Source organism: Scyliorhinus torazame, chromosome 4 (genome assembly GCF_047496885.1).
Source record: "Scyliorhinus torazame isolate Kashiwa2021f chromosome 4, sScyTor2.1, whole genome shotgun sequence".
In the NCBI taxonomy this organism is placed as follows: Eukaryota; Metazoa; Chordata; class Chondrichthyes; order Carcharhiniformes; family Scyliorhinidae; genus Scyliorhinus; species Scyliorhinus torazame.
Window position 1 is genome coordinate 159,527,859 of NC_092710.1, and position 21,035 is coordinate 159,548,893.

General features: G+C 41.4%; 1 protein-coding gene across 1 annotated transcript in view; it reads left to right on the forward strand.

The window, feature by feature from the left end:
* The window catches only part of ddx1 (DEAD (Asp-Glu-Ala-Asp) box helicase 1), a 75,776-nt gene that overhangs the window by 30,921 nt on the left and 23,820 nt on the right, over nt 1–21,035 (forward strand). The window contains exons 13-23 of the mRNA XM_072498806.1: nt 3,568–3,706; nt 5,490–5,550; nt 9,476–9,574; nt 10,877–10,966; nt 11,760–11,945; nt 12,263–12,314; nt 15,743–15,889; nt 16,049–16,140; nt 19,505–19,577; nt 19,656–19,728; nt 19,828–19,870. Coding sequence (XP_072354907.1) covers nt 3,568–3,706; nt 5,490–5,550; nt 9,476–9,574; nt 10,877–10,966; nt 11,760–11,945; nt 12,263–12,314; nt 15,743–15,889; nt 16,049–16,140; nt 19,505–19,577; nt 19,656–19,728; nt 19,828–19,870 — 1,055 coding nt within the window. The remainder of the gene's footprint in view (nt 1–3,567; nt 3,707–5,489; nt 5,551–9,475; nt 9,575–10,876; nt 10,967–11,759; nt 11,946–12,262; nt 12,315–15,742; nt 15,890–16,048; nt 16,141–19,504; nt 19,578–19,655; nt 19,729–19,827; nt 19,871–21,035) is intronic.

Below are 21,035 nucleotides of genomic sequence, written 5' to 3' on the forward strand. Positions count from 1 at the left end.
ATGGCTTCCCCATAATAAAGAAATCAATCCTCGAATATGCATTATGCATGGCGAGAAAAAGGAATACTCTCTGCCCCCTGATTGTCACAGACCCCCTTTCCCCCATCTCCTTCATGAACGCTGCCAACACGTTCACTCTCTTTGACCACTTTTTTTTTGGGGGGGGGGGGGAATGAGCGAACATGCACTTGTGTTTAAGCCTCCACCCAAAATTAACTGATGGTGTCCAGACCCGGGATGGCCACCAACATCCTCTTTATAAACCCTACACCATCCAAATTCGGGGCATACACGCTAACCAAAACCACCAACCTCCCCTCCAAAGTGCCGGTTACTATAACTTATTGCCTCCCTGATCTGCCACCACCTCCATCTGAAACCTAACTCTTACCCACCAGTAATGCTACCCCCCCTAGCACCCAACCCTTCTAAACAACCCAACATGTTAAACACCAAACAAAGGGGAAAAGAAACCTCCAACATATTGCCCCACTGTCCCCAAACCATCCACTCCCAACCATAACCTGAGGAATCAAATTCCAAACTCAGTTCAGTCCCAGTTCTTCAGCCCTCACGAACGCCCAGGCCTCCTCTGCCATTTCAAAGAAATGGTCCTTGGAGTTAAATGTAACCTTTCTCCCGCCATCTTTTCTTCAGGAGAACTCTGCACCGGTCCCTCTGGCGGACTAGCGCTTGTTCCTTTTCGTGCTGTATTCTTTTGTTGGGTTTTCGACATCCCCTGATACCCACGACGTTTCTGATACCCAAGACAGTTCACATTAAAGGCCAAAAATACGAGAAATGTGGCGGGAGCCACCCAATGTGCGACCTCCACCTACATGTCGCCATCGGAAGTCTGCAAAAATTGTTACAGTAAATTTATTTTTTATAAATTTAGAATAAGTAAACATATTAAATGGTAAATTCTTATTCATGATTAGAATACTTTGCATTTCCTTTTTTTCCCATAAATTTGGAGTACCCGATTCATTTTTTTCCAATTAATGGACAATTTAGCATGTCCAATACACCTAGCCTCACATCTTTGGGTTGTGTGGGTGAGACCCACGCAGACTTGGGGAGAATGTGCAAACTCCACATGGCCAATGACCTGGGGCTGGGATCGAACCTGGGTCCTCGGCGCTGTGAGGCAGCAGTGCTAACCACTGCGGCACCTTCCCTTGCAAACACTGCACAACCTCTGGTGAGAAGCGCTGAGATTTTCCAGTCTCTGTTTTTGCTTCTGCTTTCCAGCATCAGTCGTGTGTTGCTTTTTGTTTGCAATTAAGTTTTTTTTTCCAAGAACTTTTTAAAGAGTCCCAAAGAATTCACAAATGGAAATGCAGCACCAATTTCTATAGAGCATTCAACATAGTAAAATGTGCAATGGTACTTCAAAGGAGCATTAGCAAATAAAATTTGACACCATGTCATTTGGACAGGAAATGATAAAAGAAAAAGCCACTTCAGTCAAGTATTAAGGAGCACTTTTAAAGGAGTAGAAAGTAGCAGAAAGGTTTAGAAAGGGAATTCCAAAGCTGAGGCTCGAGACAACAGAAGGCACAGCCACTAATAAAGAAGCATTTACAATTGGAGACATTGAGGAGTGCAGAGATTTAGTAGGGCAAGAGGAGGTTACGAGGGGTGGAGGTCAAGGCAATAGTGATTTGAAAACAAAAATAAGAGTTTCAAAGTCAAGTGTTTTCTGGACCTTCAATCACAGCCGGTCAGCGAGCACAGTGATGGGTGAACAGGACTTGGTGTGAGTTAAGATAAGGGCAGCAAAATGTTCGGGGAGCTCAATTTTATGCTAGTGGTAAATTGAGTAACTGATGCGGAGACAATTGCTGAAGGATGTCCAATTGCTGAGATGGACAGGTTTAGGAACTGCTGAAGGCTCTGCTACCAGTGTTACGGCAGAGCCAAATTTGACAAATGAGCAGGAATTTCTTCAACCTCAGTCATACCAGTCATGGGCTGGATTCTCCATTAGCCGACACCGAAATTGGGGTGTGCAATTGAGCAGAGAATAGCTCCTGTCCCTGAAATCGCGGCAGGTGCCGGTTTGACGGCGAATCACTATGCCCAGCCTCCTCAAAAATGGCATCAATGTGACACATGCCGCACGTAATTGAAACACCATTCACATATCATCAGTAGGCCCACCCGCGATTCGCCGCCTCTGATGGGCCGACGGCACGGTCCATGTGTGCTGTCACAAATCATGAACCTGGCGTATCAGCTGCTGAGAGAGAGCGAGGGCGTATGGACAGTGTCTGGCACCGCCATACTTTGCCGACAGCTGTGCCACTAGCCTGGGGGGTTCTGCCAGGGAGTGGGGGGGGTAGTGGGGTTTGGTTGGACGGGTCCGCAACACTATTACCGCAGCTGGCAAGGCAACCATATAGCTGCGCATGCCGCTGACCGCCGCTTTTTAACATGGTGCCCTGGGTCATATAAGTGACAGCTCCCCCTGGAAGCCCTCTGGCCCCAGCCGATCCATCAGCTGTATGGGCACTCCAGCACAACCTGCCCCATCTTTCTGGCCCCCATCAGTGTGTGGGGGGGGGGTGTATTAGCTCAGTGGGCTAAACGGCAGGCTTGTAATGCAGGACAATGCCAGCAACGCGGGTTCAATTCCCGTACCGGCCTCCATGAACAGGCGCTGGAATGTGGCGACTCGGGAGTTTTCACTGTAACTTCATTGAAGCCTACTGGTGACAAAAAGCGATTATTATTATGGTTTAAGCACAGCTGCGACTTGCAGCTCTGCAAGTGCCCATCACGGACTTAGCGATTCCCGCACCATTTTCAGTGGGTTTCGGTGATGTTCCACATGGCTCGGTGATGTTCCACATGGCTCCGGTGCTAGACCCTCACTAGAAAATCGCTGCGGGTTTGGCGCCGATCTTTCTGACGTCAAAGTCCACGGATTCTCCGTTGGCTTCAACACTTCGACTCAGAAACAGAGAATCCGACCCAATGTCTTTACAAAAGAAAAATACTGCAGATGCTAGAATCTGGAATAAAAACAGAAAACGTCAGCAGGTTAGACATCTGGAAACGTCAGCAGGTTAGACATCTGGAAACGTCAGCAGGTTAGACATCTGCAGAGAGAGCAGTCAATAAGTTTTATCAGAACTGTTAACCTCATTTCAGGACATATTTCTGGATCCTTAAATCCAGGATGATAATTCTGGGTAAATGACTCTTTCATAATTTCCTGGCTTTTAACCTTCTCTTCAGCCTGCTGTCTCCATACAGCTGTCTGGAAATGTTGATACAGCTGTGAAGAGTAGTCAAACTAAATCCGACAGCTGGAATCTTTGGAAATCGTAGGAAATTCTGAATCATTTATTCAGTGGTGTTACTTTTTTTAATATCTGTTTTTTTTTTTTAATATGTTAATTTTGTAAGTAGCAGCTGTGAAGAATTAAGATGGTTAGAACTTAGTGGATATCAGACAATAGCTAATTTTAATTTATAAAATAAATAACAATTTTCAGAACCATTCAGTGTTCTAAATAGTTTACCATTATTAATTCAGTAGCATTCATTCTTTTTCAGGTACTGCACAAGTGGCTCAAGCTAAGAACTTGCCAAATGCTCCAAAGGCACTCATTATTGAACCATCAAGGGAACTGGCTGAACAAACTCTCAACAATGTCAAGCAGTTCAAGAAGAATGTTACGAATCCCAAACTAAGGTAGGTTGTCTTCCAACATGTGCTTGTATTCTTCTCCTCTTCCCCCCCCCCCCCCCCCCCACACTAAATAAACAAGCTAACCGTTCACTATATATGTCTTAGACTAAGACCAAATAAGGTCCTTAATGTAATAATCTGGTTAGTGATTCCATTTTACTTATTGTAACATTCTGAAATCATGAACTATTTAGTATTTTAATTTCAGCAGCAGGAATCTGTTTTTTCCTCCAATTTTGTTCAGTGTAGCATTAACTTTCAGTCTGTGGTATGCTCTTTTTCTATTTTCAGTTACATTATTTGTGCAGGAATGAGAAATATCCACCATTTGGCAGAATTCTGGTGTGTGTGGTAGGGGGAAAAGGAGCTGATTCTACTGGGGTGGGGGCGGTAGAAAGGAGAGGGGCTTCACTGAATCATCTGTCACCATGGAATATAGGGTGGCTGAAACTTTCATGTTCATTTTCTGAGTTTTATATCTTTTGTTTATGGGATATGAGGAGAGCCTTTGTACCCCATCCCTGATGGCCTCTTGAGATTTTGGTGGCAAGTTAAAATGCAGTCACGTTGAAAAATAGATTGCAAAGCACTGCCGTAATCCTTTGCTTCACGCCACATGTATATAATCCAGCAAGATAGCAGTCTGTTGTTTATATCAACCGTTATTACATGAACTAACTGCATTGAATGCTGAAATGCTGTACTAATTTTGGTGATATTTTACAAATGCACTGGTCTACAGCCTTGGCAGTAATAGAAAGTAAACCAAGAGAAAACTGACATTATTCATTTGAAGTCGAATAATTCTTCCCATTTGAAATAGCCGAGAAGCATTTGTATTTCACTATAAAAATTGTGAAAATTCCTTGTCACAAAAGATATTCAGGCCTTTCTGTCGAGTCATTCATTTTCAGACCTTTTTGCTTTTGGTCACCCTCACCCTTGGTTTGTGGCTGTGTCAGTGAGTCCTGCAGTAAAATAATTGCTGCTGAAAGGAAATACAGTTCTCTGTCCTGAATAAGAGGCAGTGAATTTCATTGTTGCCATATTATGTATTTCCAGAATCAATGCATGACATTTTCCAGGTATGTTTGTCTTACCTGGTAGTACGGGCCTTATGGAAACACACCAAAGACAAATCCCTTTTTCTGTGGCAGTAATTGCTGTGCAAAATGTGGTTTATAATGATTAACAACATTTTAGTTAGATTATGGCAGTTGCCTTAGTTCAACTGTTGCAATGTACTTTGAGCATAATCAGTTATGTTGTTCAGCGCAAATTGTGTGATTTCCATCAGTGAAGCGTATCTAGAACTCGCCCTTAATATCTCCACATCTGAACGTGCTCAATTACTACCCTGGGTACAGATGCGCAGATGCTGTCAAGCCTTCAGTGTCACTCCATGCATTCCTCATTTGTGAACCTAGAGAAATGTACAACGCTTTGAGAAAATGTATCCCCACGTAGTGTCATATAGCAGTTGTATTCATTGGAGAGTGATCAGGAGTAAAATCCTAATTTTGTCTATCCTCCCTCTCACTGCAAGGTTTCATTCTTTTTAAACTGAACAAACCTCATTCAGAAAGGAAAAGGCAATTTAGACTATCATTTGATCTTCATAGACTTATGTTTCTGAGGTGTTGACTCAATAATACAAATGCAATCAATGCTAAATTTTAAAAAAATAACCATTTGGGTTAATTCACAACACGCCTGTCTTGACCATGCTGTAAGTCTTGTTCATTGTAAAGATGGTTTAGTTTTTAAGACTTTTTTTTTGTTTTAGGGAGCTTCTGATTATTGGTGGTGTTTCTGCAAAAGATCAACTGGCTGTCCTGGAACAAGGCGTAAGTTTTCCCTTTTACTTCCCAAGAAAATGTGTTCAGGAATGTGTTAATGTACATACAAATGTGTAATATATTTGAAAATTTCAGATGAATTAAGTAACTCAGAATAGATTATAGTATATGAATTATAAGATCAAAATAATTTCAACTAAGGGCATTCTGGTTGTGTTCCGTACATCGTAATATAAACATTAGCTGTAAAATACATTGCAATATCCTAAGTCTTAATAGTTGCTTTATTTACTCCCAAACGTACAAGAAACTCCAAATTATTTTATTCCAAGTACTATTTTCTTTTAAAATATTTTTTATTCTATACTATCATAGCCGTATGGTTCTTATGACTTTGAGAAATGCTAATATTACTATTTTTAGCAGGTAAATGTTTTTAAGTTACTGATACGTTTTCACAGCATCCAATTCTCATACTTTGGCCTTCTCAAATGTGTCTTAGTGCCTTTGCTTTTTGTATATTTGCTTAACTTTCTGAAAGGGCCCAGTTAAAACCAGCCACTGATGAATGCCTAAAGCTGGTAATTTGAGAAATTGTTTTTAACCTTTTCTGACCTTGTTGTAGATGTACCACACCAGCAGCAACAATGAAGGCATCTTATTTGCATCCTTTCATTCTTGATGCCTTGCAATCTCCTTTTATTGTCTTGATCTTCAAATTCATTTCCTCCACCTTTTTGCTTAGTTTTCTAATCCTAAATCTTTTCCCATCCCATCCACTTTTGCGCACAATCCTCTACTGCCAATTTTTCTCTCACCTGCCCCACCCAATTTGATCCCACAACCTGGATCACTCATGAGGAACACTTCTCTCCAACTTTAAATCCTCAAAACTTAGTGCTTCATATTTTGATTACCACAATGACTCTGAGGTAGTCTTAACTGAATCTTGTTACTGTGTCTATCATACCATTTAAATGGAAGTTATCGAAAATCAAGTATTGAATATTCTAGATATAGTCCTTTGGCAATTGTCCAATTTTAACAACCATTCAACTAGGCTTATGATTTTCAATAGCATTGCATTGAAAAGGAACCGTTTTGTAGCTTACAATCAATTTATAAAGCTTTTATTCTCCTGCTTGCGTTCCTCTAAATTCATGTAACATCTCTACAAATTTACATTCTTGTCCATTCTGTGCATAATTTCCTGGCTTAATGTATTTGACAAATTTTGATCTTGTTATGTCTTGTTTCACTAACTTTGCCTTCACAAAGTTATATATTAGGCTATGTGTAAGTTCGGTTGCCATTTGATGATTCCATTGTATTCATACATTCTTTCAAAATAGTCATTTGGTGATGGAAAAACTTGAGTATTGTTGAAAAGACATTTTGTCAAAGCCTTTTTGTCTTGCACTGATTAGGACAATTTCTCTTGCACCAATCAGGGCAATTTGTAAGAATACCAACGCAAAGGAAACAAATATGTACTGTTTGAGTGGATTCTGGTAGAGGTGTTGCAATGATGAATGCACCAGTTGATGGTGACTGGTAGTTAACTGCCAATCTATGTTTGAAATTTAAACCAGGCAGCTTGCCTTTGATTGGATAAGGCATTGCCCTGAAAAATGGCTTTGTTCGACCTGAAATAGGTGCAATGTATTATGTTCTTTCTATCAGCAAAAAAAACCAGGGTCCTGCGTAATGAATCTTACAGTACACATACATGCGCCATACTGCGAGACCTACTGACAATCTTAATTGGTTGTCAGCATAATTCTTAACACACTGAGGATTATTTGGCAAATATTGTCCAATTGCTGAATCACATTTGTTTTAAGTTTTGCAAGCATGAGCTGGTTGGATACGGTCTGTACCTTGCCAGTTGCAAATACCAGCTGGGACATGCTGTTTAATACGATCCGCCAGTCTTTGGGACACGAGGCCTACATACCTAGCATCACACTGGTACTGAAATTAATAATAATAACCTTTATTGTCACAAGTAGGCATACATTAACACTACAATGAAGTTACTGTGAAAAGTCCATAGTCACCACATTCCGGCTTCCTGTTCAGGTATACTGAAGGAGAATCAGAATGTCCAATTCACCGAACAAACACATCTTTCGGGACTTGTGGGAGAAAACCGGAGCCCCTGGAGGAAACCCATGCAGACACGGGGAGAAAGTGCAAACTCCGCACAGCCGGCCTGATCGCGGAGTACGCTGGCAGCTGGGGGCCCATTGAAAGAGGCCAGCCCAGCGATCCTCCACTCCTGACCAGCCGAGTTCCCAACGGCTTGGATAAAACCTGCTATTGTCGGTTGGGATGCTAGCGTGGCAGCTGCGGACTCAGTCCGTGGCCGTCCTAGTGGGGGAATCGGACACCAGATGGGGCCTTATAGACGGCCAGGGATTAGATACGCACGGTTAGACGACTGGGCGTTCGGCCGATCGGTGAGGGGGGCCTAATTCCTCTGTCTGCCTCCGCGGTTCGATCCACTATGGAGCTCGGCGAGGCCGCCGCCAAGTGCATGCGCGGACTCCAAACCGGAAGTGCGGGGGCCCAGATTCTCAGCTAAAGCTGTGAGAATTACTCCGGGTCCCTGCTAGCCCCCTGCAGGGCATTGAATTAGCTGATCTTTTTACCAGGAATCTCTGGAGTAAAACCGCAGCGTTTCTGCACCGGCGTGGGGACATAGTCCCATTTTGGGAGAATCCAGCCCCATATGTACCTAGAGCCATACAATATGCCACAATACTCATTTGTGTCTTCAGCAGAAGTCTTTTTGGCCTGACAGCAGCATCCTGTTTCGTGGGGTATACAAAATGTGTCACTACTGCATGGTCACAGCATGAAACAGCTCGCTTCATCTGTTGCTCAAATACCTTCTACGTAATCTGAGAAGATAGAGTAGTTTTCAGGGCTGAAAGTGATGGCCTTGGGGCCCATTCATGAGTTAGCGTGATGTGCATTGTGAAATGACCTGATTCGGATCTCGCAGGATTACTTTGATACGCCTTTTTTTAGATCTGCAATGCTCACGTTCTTTTAGAATGAAATCATTAATTAGCTGGAGTGCATAAAGCTCCAAAGTAAACTGAAAGTCCTACCCTAATTTTGGTGTTCAGTGAATTCATTTCAATTTTTGTCACCCTGCAAAAGAAATCAAAATTTGCCTTGAGCTCTTGCACCAGTAGTGCCAAGATTCCCGAAACAATCGTGGGAGAATGCGCGTGATGCACAGTTTCCTTAATTTCTAATTTTTTTTTTGGTGCAATTTTATTAACTCTCTATCTTTCAAGGAATTTTTGCTTTTTACTGCTTTATACTGGAAACAATTGATCTAGAGATGCAGTGATTACAGCTGTAGCTCTTAATTAACTTAAACTTGCCCAGTTAGCACTGCTGCCTCACAGTACCAGGAACCTGGTTTTGATTATGACCTTGGGCGACTGTGTGGACTTCTCCCGCTGTCTACATGGGTTTCCTCCGGGTGCTCCGGTTTCCTTCCACAGCCCAAAGATGTGCAGGTTAGGTGGATTGGCCATGCTCAATTGCCGCTTAGTGTCCAAACGGTTGGGTGGGGTTACAGTGATTGGGTGGGGTGCGGGCATTGGTAGGATGCTCTTTCGGCAGGTCGGTGCAGATTAGATTGTCCAAATGGCCTCCTTCTGCACTGTAGCATTTTATGAACAACTTGGTTAATTTGGGTTTCTTATTTCACAATACTTATCTGTCTCCATCTCACGTTTCCCAAAGCGTATTCCCCCAAAAGAGTACTTTCAACAATTATTCAAACCTCTAATTATGTGTTGTATTTATTTCAGTTTTTTGAACAATTTTTCAGCTGTTAAAGAGTGCAACTTGTATTTTAAAGATCACTGAAGAAAAGTGTGATTTAATCCTAAACTTTACTTTTGTTCCATTAAATTGAACGTAATGAATGTTGTTATCTATTCCACAGGTGGATATTGTTGTTGGAACTCCTGGAAGAATAGATGACCTTGTTTCAACAGGAAAACTGAATCTGTCCCAAGTTAGATTCTTTGTGCTGGATGAAGCAGTAAGTGCTCGTTTATCAGAACTGAAATGCCATAATTACATTTAGTAATCCCACAAATTGAATAGCATCTGTGTTTGCTACGATGGTCTTTTTCACAGTTTCATACACCATCTCTATCTCAGTTCAACTTTTTGTTGCTTTTGATTCTATTGTCAAAGCTGGAAGCTATGTGATTCAGTTCCCCAATAACTGAATAATATGGACTTAGCAGGCCAGATTTTGAGGCATCGCAACTTCCAAAATGCACACGTAGTGAGCCAGCCAACCAAAGACTTGCTGCTTCATTAACCAAGGAAACTACCTGTACAGATTTGAGGTAACTTCCTATAAACTCCACATAAATTACATTTCTAAATTTTCACCAGTATTTTCAGGCATAATGGGTCTACTCTGAATTTGCAAATACTTATGGAGGCCCCCTCATATCATTTTAAAAGTTAAAATGCTTTTTTTTAATTGAGTGTGAGAAGTTTTAAATATCTGATTAATCTTGTTTTAAAAAGTAAAATCTGTGACTTCAACATGATTTATTAGACTTTCAAAATACTATCTAAATTGATTTTATTTGATCAAAATTCTTGTACTTTAAAAATATGTTCACATTTATGTTCCAATGCCTTTTATTCTGCTGCAGTCTTTTTTTTGAGATAAGGTGACTGCCCTTTTTGCTTGTGCTGCTGGGTCTCATGGCAACCCATGCCAGGAAAGAATCCTCCCTCAAGGCAGGCAAAATTCTTGCCACCATGCTCTCAACGGGTTCATGAAATTTATTCCATGCCAGTGCCAAGAAGCATGCTACACCTTTGACCACAAAATCCAGGCCAATATTTTGTTTAACCTTCAGAAATACTTTCATAAAGGGCAATTTTTTTTTTTTTAAGGTCTACACTAATACCATGACTACCAGAAAGAGTTTAGACATTTTGCCATATTAAGCACATATAAATAAAAGATTCAGAATGCCTTTTCAGAGTTTCTCGTATTTGAAATCTAATCACACAACACCCTGTTTCCTAATCTTAGCAACCTTGGACATTATCATGTTATTTCGTGTGTCCAAGCAATGTAGCTACACCTTATTGATTTTATGAAAGATTTAAAGCAAGGTTTCGTATACACTATATTCATAGAGATTTTCTTTCCGTAGATAATAAAGAAATTGATACCATGTGCTTAACATTTACAAACTGCATTAGTTGAAGACACATATTTGAAAGCTGGAAAGAATATAATCGACATAATTTATTCTGCATATTTTATGGTGACTAAAATGGAGCCATCTAAAGTGTTTGTTTTTTTTAGGATGGATTGCTCACTAGTGGCTACACTGACTTCATTTCAAGAATGCATTCTCAGATCCCTCAAGTAACATCTGATGGCAAAAGGTTGCAGGTATGAACTTTGTTAAAAGGCACAGTAAAGTCATTTTAACATCTCTACTCTTGTCAGAGAACCAAGTGTCTGAATTGATATTTGAATATCCCACCGATTTCTCTTGATGTTGCATGTGATTTTAGTCACATAATGTAATTAGCAGTCTGCAAAATGTTACTTTCGTTTTTATTTGTCCCATTGACTTCAATACACTGAACTTTAAATTGAATTTAATTTAATTTGGAAAAATACATAACATTTTCATCAGATGCAAATTGTATACTTGACTAGTTTCTTTTACAGTTTTAAAGGATACAGGCAGGACTCAGCAGTGTGAGCAGCCAGGGCTCTCTAAGCATCACAGGGGTGCGTTGTTTAAAAAAAAAACAAGACTGCAGCAATGGTCGTCTGAGCCAGGCTACCCAGATCCCGAAGGGGACACTGTAAATCTATGGACTTGGCACCAAGTCCATACTCGCTACTGCTCCTGGGCTAGGCAGCCATCCCCCTGCAAGCTGACAGTTTTTCTGGGGGGTTTTCGCCTCCTGCTCCCCCTCCACAGCCATGGCACCCAGTCCACATTTGTCAGAAATTCATGTCAGCGAGACTGCCACCTGAGAGGAGCTGGAGCATGGCGCCTGAAGTACAGTTGGGTGCGGACCTCTAATTTGGCCGGATGCCTGATCGCAGTCCGCATTTGCAGCAACGCAAGGTGGAGAGTTTCGCCCACTGACCGAAAATAAAGCCTTTTACTTTTAAAGTAAGATTGCTGCTCTCTAAATGTTGACATGGTTTACTATGCTTTGCCTAGGTAATTGTTTGCTCTGCCACTCTGCATTCATTTGATGTTAAGAAGCTGTCAGAGAAGATCATGCATTTCCCAACCTGGGTAGATCTTAAAGGAGAGGATTCTGTTCCCGAGACCGTACATCATGTTGTTCTTCGAGTTAATCCAAAAACCGATCATAACTGGGAGAAACTTGGACGACATATCCGGGTAAAGAGGGTTGAACTACTTTTATTAACCAGCTTGGGCACAGTGCCTAAACAAAGAGAGCATGCTACTCCTATGCCAATGTTTGTGGAACTTTTCTATCCGAAGTACTGCTTATTCTACCCGCCCTCACAAAGAACCTACAACATTCTTAATTTTCCTTTGAAATTTTATGTTCTAATAAGCTTTTGTCAACTGTTTGAAGATGACCTTGTGGTCTTATTTCTTATGTTATGACTAACAAAAATATGACTGGTAATGTCTTAATATACATCAAGCCAATTTATTTTAATAATGTCATTATTTTTTATCTTCCTCAGACAGATGAAGTTCATGCAAAAGATAACACGAGACCTGGTGCAAATTCTGCAGGTCAGTGGCTTTGCATTAGATGTCATACTTCCAATTGGATTTCCTCCTTCAAATGTAAAATATAAGTTTACAATTTTTTGACACCAGTCTTGTAATGTGGGTATTGAGACCTAGACAGTTTAGTAAATGGACATCACATGGAATGCACCTCTAATTTAGTTTCGCAAGTATTAAAAAATTTATAGTTCTCTCCCCCCCCCCCCAAAATAAAATTCAAGCTGGCGGCACGGTAGCACAGTGGTTGGCACAGTTGCTTCACGGCGCCAGGTTCGATTCCCAGATTGGGTCACTGTCTGTGCAGTCTGCATGTTCTCTCCGTGTCTGTGGGTTTTCTCCGGGTGCTCCGGTTTCCTCCCACAGTCCAAAGATGTGCAGGTTAGGTGGATTGGCAATGCTAAATTGCATGGTTAGATGGGGTTACTGGGTTATTGGGATAGGGCGAAGGTGTGGGCTTAAGTGGGGTGCTCTTTCCATGGGCCAGTGCAGACTCGATAGGCCGTTTGACCTCCTTCTGCACTGTAAATTCTATGATCTGTGATTCTATGAGATGTTGTGCATGTCCGCGCGGTGTAATTTGTCACTTAAGCTTTGCAGTTGAAGGTTCTCACAATCTGGTATCTGCTATTAGCTTGAGTGCCGCTGGTTTTCTGACCAACTGCTGACTCTTCCTGAAGGTGGGAGGGGGAGTAAATAGGATCTCTAATTCGCAGTGGTTAGCACTGCTGCCTCATGGCGCTGAGGACCCAGATTCAATCCTGGCCCTGGGTCACTGTCCGTGTGGAGTTTGCACATTCACCCCATGTCTGCGTGGGTCTCACTCTCACAGCCCAAAGATGTGCAGGGTAGGTGAATTGGCCAAGCTAAATTGCCCCTTAATTGGGAAAAAACAAATTGGATACTCTAAATTTATTTTTAAAATAGGATCTCTAATTACCCCACGGTGACATTCCAACAAATGATAGATTGAGACCAAAAAATGTAGGAATACTAAAGGAGAACATGAAATCATTATTAATTAGAAAAATAAATTGCTTTTAATAATTAGAAAAATAAATTGCTGTTAAAGAAAATTTACGGAACTCTGAAGTGGACATTGAAAGTAAGCAGGGATGGTAACAGAAACTCTTACTCTCATTTATGCTGGGAGATGAGAGAATGCGCATCAGAACATCTAGAATGGAACAGAAGTGAATTTGTGCAACTATATCATCTAATACAAATTGGAGGCAAACCTTTTAAATTTCATACTTCAGGTAAAGTTTGTGAATTTTAGATATTCAAGGACTGCCATCAACAATTTTTAAGAAATAAACGATCTCCATTAAGACCAATAACTTTCATAAATAAATTTGAATTCTAGTTAATCGTCAAAAGAATGCCAAGATTTCATGTTTTAAGATGATTATTGGAACAGACTATACACACAATTGCTTGAACACTACCTTTGCAGGCAACTTGTGCTTTAAACACAGAATAAATATCTCCCTTCTTATGTTTAGCCTACAGAAAAACACATTTCACAAGTATACTTTATACAGTCCTTTACGTAGATATTTAATTTTCCTGGAATTAATCCAAACTCTTGGTTCCTCTGGGTTTATTCCTTTTCTTTTCCCGGAGACTCTTCCTCTAGCCCAATCAATTCTTTGATGCTGGAAATGACTGAATAGAAATAAGGAATGGTGGAGATGTGCATATGTAGTTTTCTTCATAAGGAGTAAGACCCGGTGCCTCACAAGGGGTTTGTTCAAAAAATGTCAGGTATATAGAACAAAGGAAAATATGGTAAAATAAAATGGAAAAGATACTGAACGGAATGAATAAACAGAGACCCAGGGCCAGATTTTTGCTGCTGAGGCGGTTAGCTCTAGTCTGGAAATTTTCCGTTCGGCAGAACTGTCTCATTTTAAAGGGCTCTGAGGAGGCAGGGACAGATAGAGATGGGCCTGCTGACTCTGGGAGTAGATCTTGGGTAGCCACGGTGGTAGGTGAATTCTGAGGCTAGAAGCACCCCCCCACCCCCCCCCCCGCCGCCCAACCAGCAAAAAGCAGGATATGTAGTGGGTAAGAACTCTGCTTCTGGGATCCAGCTGCCATTTTCTAAAGGTTTCTAGAGTCGACCTGACTCGGTGAAAAACAGGCCTTCGGGTTTGCATACATGATTCTTTCAACCTAAGAACACTTTGCAAATTGAAGCATAAAGTTAGAAGCAGCATGTTGGTAAATTTGTGCATTTGTAGTAGATAAGTCATAGAATAATGTCCCCAGTTTTAGACTGCACGATAAAAGGGACATTCATTCATGTTTCTATAGGATATGGGAGAAAGCAGGATTAGGCTAGTGAGTTGGACGATCAGCCATGGTCATAATGACTGGTGGAGCAGGCTCAAAGGGCCGAATGGCTTCATGCTCTTGTTTTCTAAGTTTCTAAACCCAAAGTATTTACTCAGAGTTATCATGACCATACAGATGAGAAATTAGTTGAAAGGCGGCAAATATTGGGATTTCAAGCAGAGATGATCAAGTTATTCACCTCTTCAAAATCCTTCTTAAGGAGTCATTTTGGTTTTAGGGTCAGTGTTACAGGATTTTCTATTTCAAATTATCACCAAGAGTGAGGAGAGAAATTGAAGAAATGTCTTTATAAAGAATGTTATTAGACCATGCAATACTTGAGTAAGTGAAGTCGGCGCTATTGCATCTTTTAAGGGAAGAGTGAGTAAGATTTGGTAGTGACTGAATCTATGAAACTGGGATTATGCCCCCCTGTCCTTGAGTTCTGATAGTTTCTCATAAGCCCTACTGAACTCATTTTAAATACTTAAATTAGACCATCCTTAATCTTCTTTACTTCGAGGAATGCCAGCTAAGTTTGTGCAACTTGTCCTCAACTTCTTAATTTCATATCATTGTAGTAAATCTGTCTTGTACAGCCTCCAAAGCCATTATATTTTTCCTGTGAAGAGATGCCCAGAGCTGAACTTAGCATTCCAGATGGAGTCTGTTGAAGTATATACAAATGAAGTATAATTTCCTTCCTTTGCATTCCAGCTACTTTAAAATAAAAGTCAAAATTCCAGTAGCTGATTTGATTTTCTTTTTACACCTTGTCCAGCAACTTTTAATAATTTGTCCACATGAATGCCAAAATTGCTTTGTTTCTCCATCGTTCCAAGGTTCTCACCACTCCGATTTTATAGAAGCTAGAGTTGAATAGTGAATTTTTGCTGTTAAAATGTGAAAGCTTTGTAGATTATTCTGTAAATTCAACTGGTACAATAGTAGCAAAGCAATGCTTTACTGTATATCAGATTGCTTCAATTACTTTAAAACGATAACTATTTTATCACTAATCAACTTGCTATTACTGTTTGGAATTTCTTAATTGCAAATAGGAGATAACTTGTTTATATATCTAATTTCCCCAGAAATGTGGTCAGAAGCTATTAAAATACTGAAGGGCGAATATACAGTTCGTGCAATCAAGGAGCACAAGATGGATCAAGCGATAATTTTTTGCAGAACAAAGATTGACTGTGATAACATGGAACAGTTCTTTGTTCAGATGGGAGGAGGTGAGATAATTAGTATGCTTCCAGGATTTTCATTGTAACTTCATTGCAGTGTTAATGTAAGCCTGCTTGTGACACAAATAAAGTTTATTATTATTATTCTTTGTTCCATTGCTGGTTTGAGGTAAGAGATTCTCACATAAAATATATTTATTGTTTCAGGACCAGATAAAAAGGGGCATCAGTTCTCTTGTGTCTGCTTGCATGGTGATAGAAAACCAAATGAAAGAAAGCAAAACTTGGAAAGATTCAAGGTACTTCTGGAATACTTGTCCGTCTCAATTCCATTGCCACATAAGGGGATCTAGCATATTTTAATTTCCAAAAAAAATTAAATAAAGTTTCATTCAAGAAGTTATTACACAGAATTAGGGATCATGAGATTGCAGATAATATATTCACACTAATTAAGGGGACAGAAAACATTCAGAATAAACAGGACAATTTTGAATTGGCAGGCTATAACCGGTACGGCCAGGTTCAGTAGTTAGGACACGGCTATTTAAAACTTACAGCAATGACTTGGTTACATTACACTCAGTCTCATGTAAGTTTGCGAACAAAGCTGGGTGGAAATGAAAGCTAAGAAGATGTAATGAGAAAAGCAAAGGTTATATGAGACCATAAGAATGTGACAGATGGCATATAATATGGGGAAACTGCTTTGTTAAATGTTGCAAAGTCCCAGAGGACCATAGGCTGCTATCCCCTTTCAGAGCTGACTGGCGGTGATTTAACCTGAGGGTCACCACACCTCCGGTTAGAAGCAAAGTTGTGAAGTCGGAACCTTCGTGAATAACCTCAGCCGGTACAGGAATTAAACCCGCACTGCTGAAGTTGCTCCACATCACCAACCAGCCATCCAGCTAACTGGTCTCCCGCTTCATCGCCTTTGGTAGAAAAATAGGAAAGCATAATATATTTTTCAAAGGTGAAATGCCAGAAAATATTGGTATTTGATGGGCCTTCCACTCGAATCAGAAAGTTAACCTGGAGGTACAGCAAACAATTATTAACTTAAAAAATAGAAGCAGAAGTAGGCCAATCAGCCCCTTGAGCCTGCTCTGCCATCCAATAAACCGTGGCTGATCTGTCTGTGTCTCGAATTCCTGTTCCCATCTACCCCTGACAGCCTGACTCTCTTGTCTAAAAGGTTTATCTCTACCTCCGCCTTAAAAATATTCAGTGACCCTGCTTCCACTACCTTTAAGGCAGAGAGTTCCAATGTTTGTCGAGAGGGTTGGAGGCAGCCGGGCGCAACAGGTCTTCGCCACCCACCGGGACCCAAGTTTCTCACCACCAGGGCTTCGGGGCAATGACATAGTGGAGGTTCAGGGGCTTCATTGAAACTCCAGATAGATCCTGGATGTTGCTCAACGATCCTGTCATAGCTTTGGCCTTTCCAAGCTCTGGATGGTGACTGCGGTTCATCAATAATTCTGAACTTTATCCCCTTGTGGTTATATCACTGATTTTGTGTCTGCATTTTATCCTGACATGGGTGTACGATGTTTGAGCACAGAGGTGTTTGTTCTATGCCGAAAATAATGCTGACTTGGTAGTATGATGAAGGTTATGCAGTATTTACCTAGTTTTGATTTCATGTGTCCTGTAATCCTTACTTTTACAATGAGGGAGCACTTTTTTTAGGTACCTTTTCACTTTGTTCATAAAACTCAGGTCGCACTTGTTTTTAGTATACTTCTGTTATTTTAGGATTATGGAATCCTTGCTTGACTCCTTTGAAGTTAGGGATGAATGATGTATCCTGGAGAAAACTGGGTTTCTTTTGTTTTGCTTCTGTGGTTGGCGCCTCTGGTATCATTAGTGGAAGGAGGTGTGTGTCAGTGCACACCCAGGTCGGTTAATCCTCGATATCTAGCTTTTCTTGGATGGGTCTTTATTTATTTGGCTACATGGGTCGTGGCAGTGGTCACTTGATTGAGTAAATTAGGACAGCCAAGTGTTTACTTGGATTGGGTAGAGGGTATAATGGGTTGTGTGGTGGCGAAGATTACCCTTCCCTGGGTTGTCCCCTTTTGGGGGCTCGTGGTCTGCTCTCCTTAAGATGTGGTTCCACTGTGGAGGTAGTATCTTGTTGGCAGCAGGGCCTGAGTAAGAGCTTTGGCTCAGCATGGTTAGAGTCCTTCTACGGTTGGAGGTTAGGCTGGATGGATGAGTGGCTCACCCTTCTGCAAGTGGTCTGAAATATGGACTTTTAAACTGTCCTCCTTGGGATCCCCTGGGGAGGCGTAGTCCTGTTTTGTATTAGGCTATGCTGTTCCTGGTATCCTTTTTGTGAAGGTATAAGTTTATAGAATCCCCTACAGTGCTGAAGGGGGTCATTCGCCCCTCACGTCTGCACCGACCCTCCAAAAAAGCACCTATCTAGACACACACCCCTACCCTATTCCCCGTAACCACCTAATCTTTTGGACACAAAGGGGCAATTTACCATGGCCAATCCATTTAACCGGTACATCTTTGGACTGGGAGGAAATGGGAGCACCCGGACAAAACTCACTTAGACACTTGGGAGAACGTACAAACTCCAAACAGTCACGCGAGGCTGGATTTGAAGCCGGGTCCCTAGTGCTGTGAAGCAACAGTGCTAACCATTGTGCCATCATGCCGCCCTGGACCTTGTTTGCCGTTTATTGGCTAATCCTGGTGCTCCTCTCTTTCTGATATTTCCTTTCTTTACCTGAGTAGGAGCATCGCTGATATAGTCTCCGATCTGTTATCTTTAATTTTAGAGGGTTTCCCTATTGTGTGTGGAGGTTGTATCCCATGTGGGTGTCTGGATGATTCTTCTCCTTCCCAGTTGGGTTCCTCGGTGGAGGATGGTTCGGGTCTCACGGGGTCTGGCCAGTGCTTTGGCTGGAGAGGAGTGAGGTCTGCGGTATCATTTTGTCCTGTCATGTTCTGTGTGAATTGAGATGCCGACCACGACGATTACCCCAATGTTTGAATATTTGCTGGTTTCTCTGTATAAATATGTGGAATTATGATCACTCACGATTGTACTAGATTTTGGGGATTATATATAAAATAACCTCTTAGAACTAATGTCTTGGCAAATGTTTCTGTTTTGTTTAAACTTCTTTGGGGTTGGGGAATGGCTGACTGCTCCTGCAAAGGTACAGGCAGGTCTCAAATCAGAGAAATTTTAAGACATTACAATGTGTCACTAGTGCATCTGGTATAATTAGACTTAGGGGAGGTGTGTTTGGTGTGTATCTGAAGATGACGCGAAAATGTTATCCTAAATTTTTGTTAACTGTATGAAAAATGGCTGCACAGCCAGGTTTGTGCCATTTTACCATGTTTTCATGGCTTTAACCTCTACTCCCTTATTCTCTAGTTTATCCCACACGGTCTTTCTTAGTATAAATGGAGGCACCAAGTTTAAAGATTAAGCTGAACCAACTGTGTTGCTGTTATCCTGTCTTTTTCTCTATTCATGTACACTGAAGCATTTGTACTGTACCAGTTTGGAGGATTTTTTGTTATTTGTAAAAGTGGGAAAAAATCTAAAAATTTTGTTAATATCTTTTAATATTTGCTTAATGTTGGCTGTCTAAATACAAAGTTGTTATGCACTTTTGTTTTGACAAGAAAGCAGATGTAAAACACCTGATCTGTACTGATGTTGCTGCCAGAGGAATTGACATTCGTGGAATTCCTTTTGGTAAGTGAGTTATCTATCGATTGTGTTGTTCCTCATTAATTTTGTACAATCCTAATTTATTTTTGCTTTTCAAAATAGTAATTAATGTGACTCTTCCTGATGAAAAACAAAACTATGTTCATCGAATTGGCAGAGTGGGCAGAGCTGACAGGTAAGAGACTGCATTAAGCACCGGTGTCTACTTTTGGCATATTTCTTAATGTTTAAAAAGTATGCAAGGTAGCAAATTATATTTACTTGTTTTTTTCAGGATGGGTCTTGCCATTTCCTTGGTGGCAACTGAGAAAGAAAAGGTAATCCTTTTGCGTAATTCAATTGTCGGCAAAATTTGCGTTTTCATTTATTTTAATATTAATTTTTAACACTATGTGGCCTTCGCTGGCAAGGCCAGCATTTGTTGCCCATCCCTAATTGCCCTTGGGAAGGTGATGGTGAAATGCTGCAAACCATGTGAAGTAGGTGCACCTGTGCTATTGGGGAGGAAGTTCCAGGAATTTGACCCAGTGACCGTGAAGGAACGGCGATATATTTCCAAGTCAGGATAGTGAGTGACTTGGAGGAGAACCTCCAGGTAGTGGTGTTCCCAGGTATCTGCTGCCCTTGTCTAGTGGTCGTGGGTTTGGAAGGTGTTGCCTAAGGAGCCTTGGTAAGTTCCTGTAGTGCATCTTGTAGTGCACTGCTGCTACTGTGCTTCGATGGTGGAGGGGATGAATGCATGTGGAAGGGATGCCAATCAAGTGGCTGTTTTGTCCTGGATAGTGTCGAGCTTTGAGTATTTTTGGAGCTGCACTCATCCAGGCAAGTGGGGAGTATTTCATCATGTTCCTGATTTGAGCCTTTTAGGTGGTGGACAGGCTTTGAGGAATTAGGAGGTGAGGTATTCGCCGCAAGATTCCTAGCCTCTGAACTTGACAAACCATATAAGTACTGCGGTTACAGGAGCAGGTCAGTTTGTGGTCAATGGTAACCTCCAGGATGTTCATAGTGGGCGATTCAGTGATGGTAATGCCATTGAATGTCATGGGGCGATTGTTTGATTCTCTCTTATTGGAGATGGTGATTGCCTTGGACTAGTGTGGCACGAATGTTACTCGTCACTTGTCAGCCCAAGCCTGAATATTATCCAGGTCTTGCTCCATTTGCACGTGGACTGCCTCAGTGTCTTGAGGAGCTGCGAATGGTGCTGAACATCGTGCAATAATCAGTGAACATCCCGCATTTAACCTTCTTTTGAAAGGAAGATCATTGATGAAGCAGCTGAAAGTGGTTGGGTCGAGGACACTACCCGGAGGAACTCCAGCAGTGATGTCCCGGGATTGAGATAACTGACCTCCTTTGTGTCAGGTATGACTCCAACTAGTGGTGGACAAGAGCAGGGATATATTTCTGAGGCTGCATAAGGTTCTGGTTAGACCCCATTTGAAGTATTGTGAGCAGTTTTGGGTCCCGTGTCGCAGG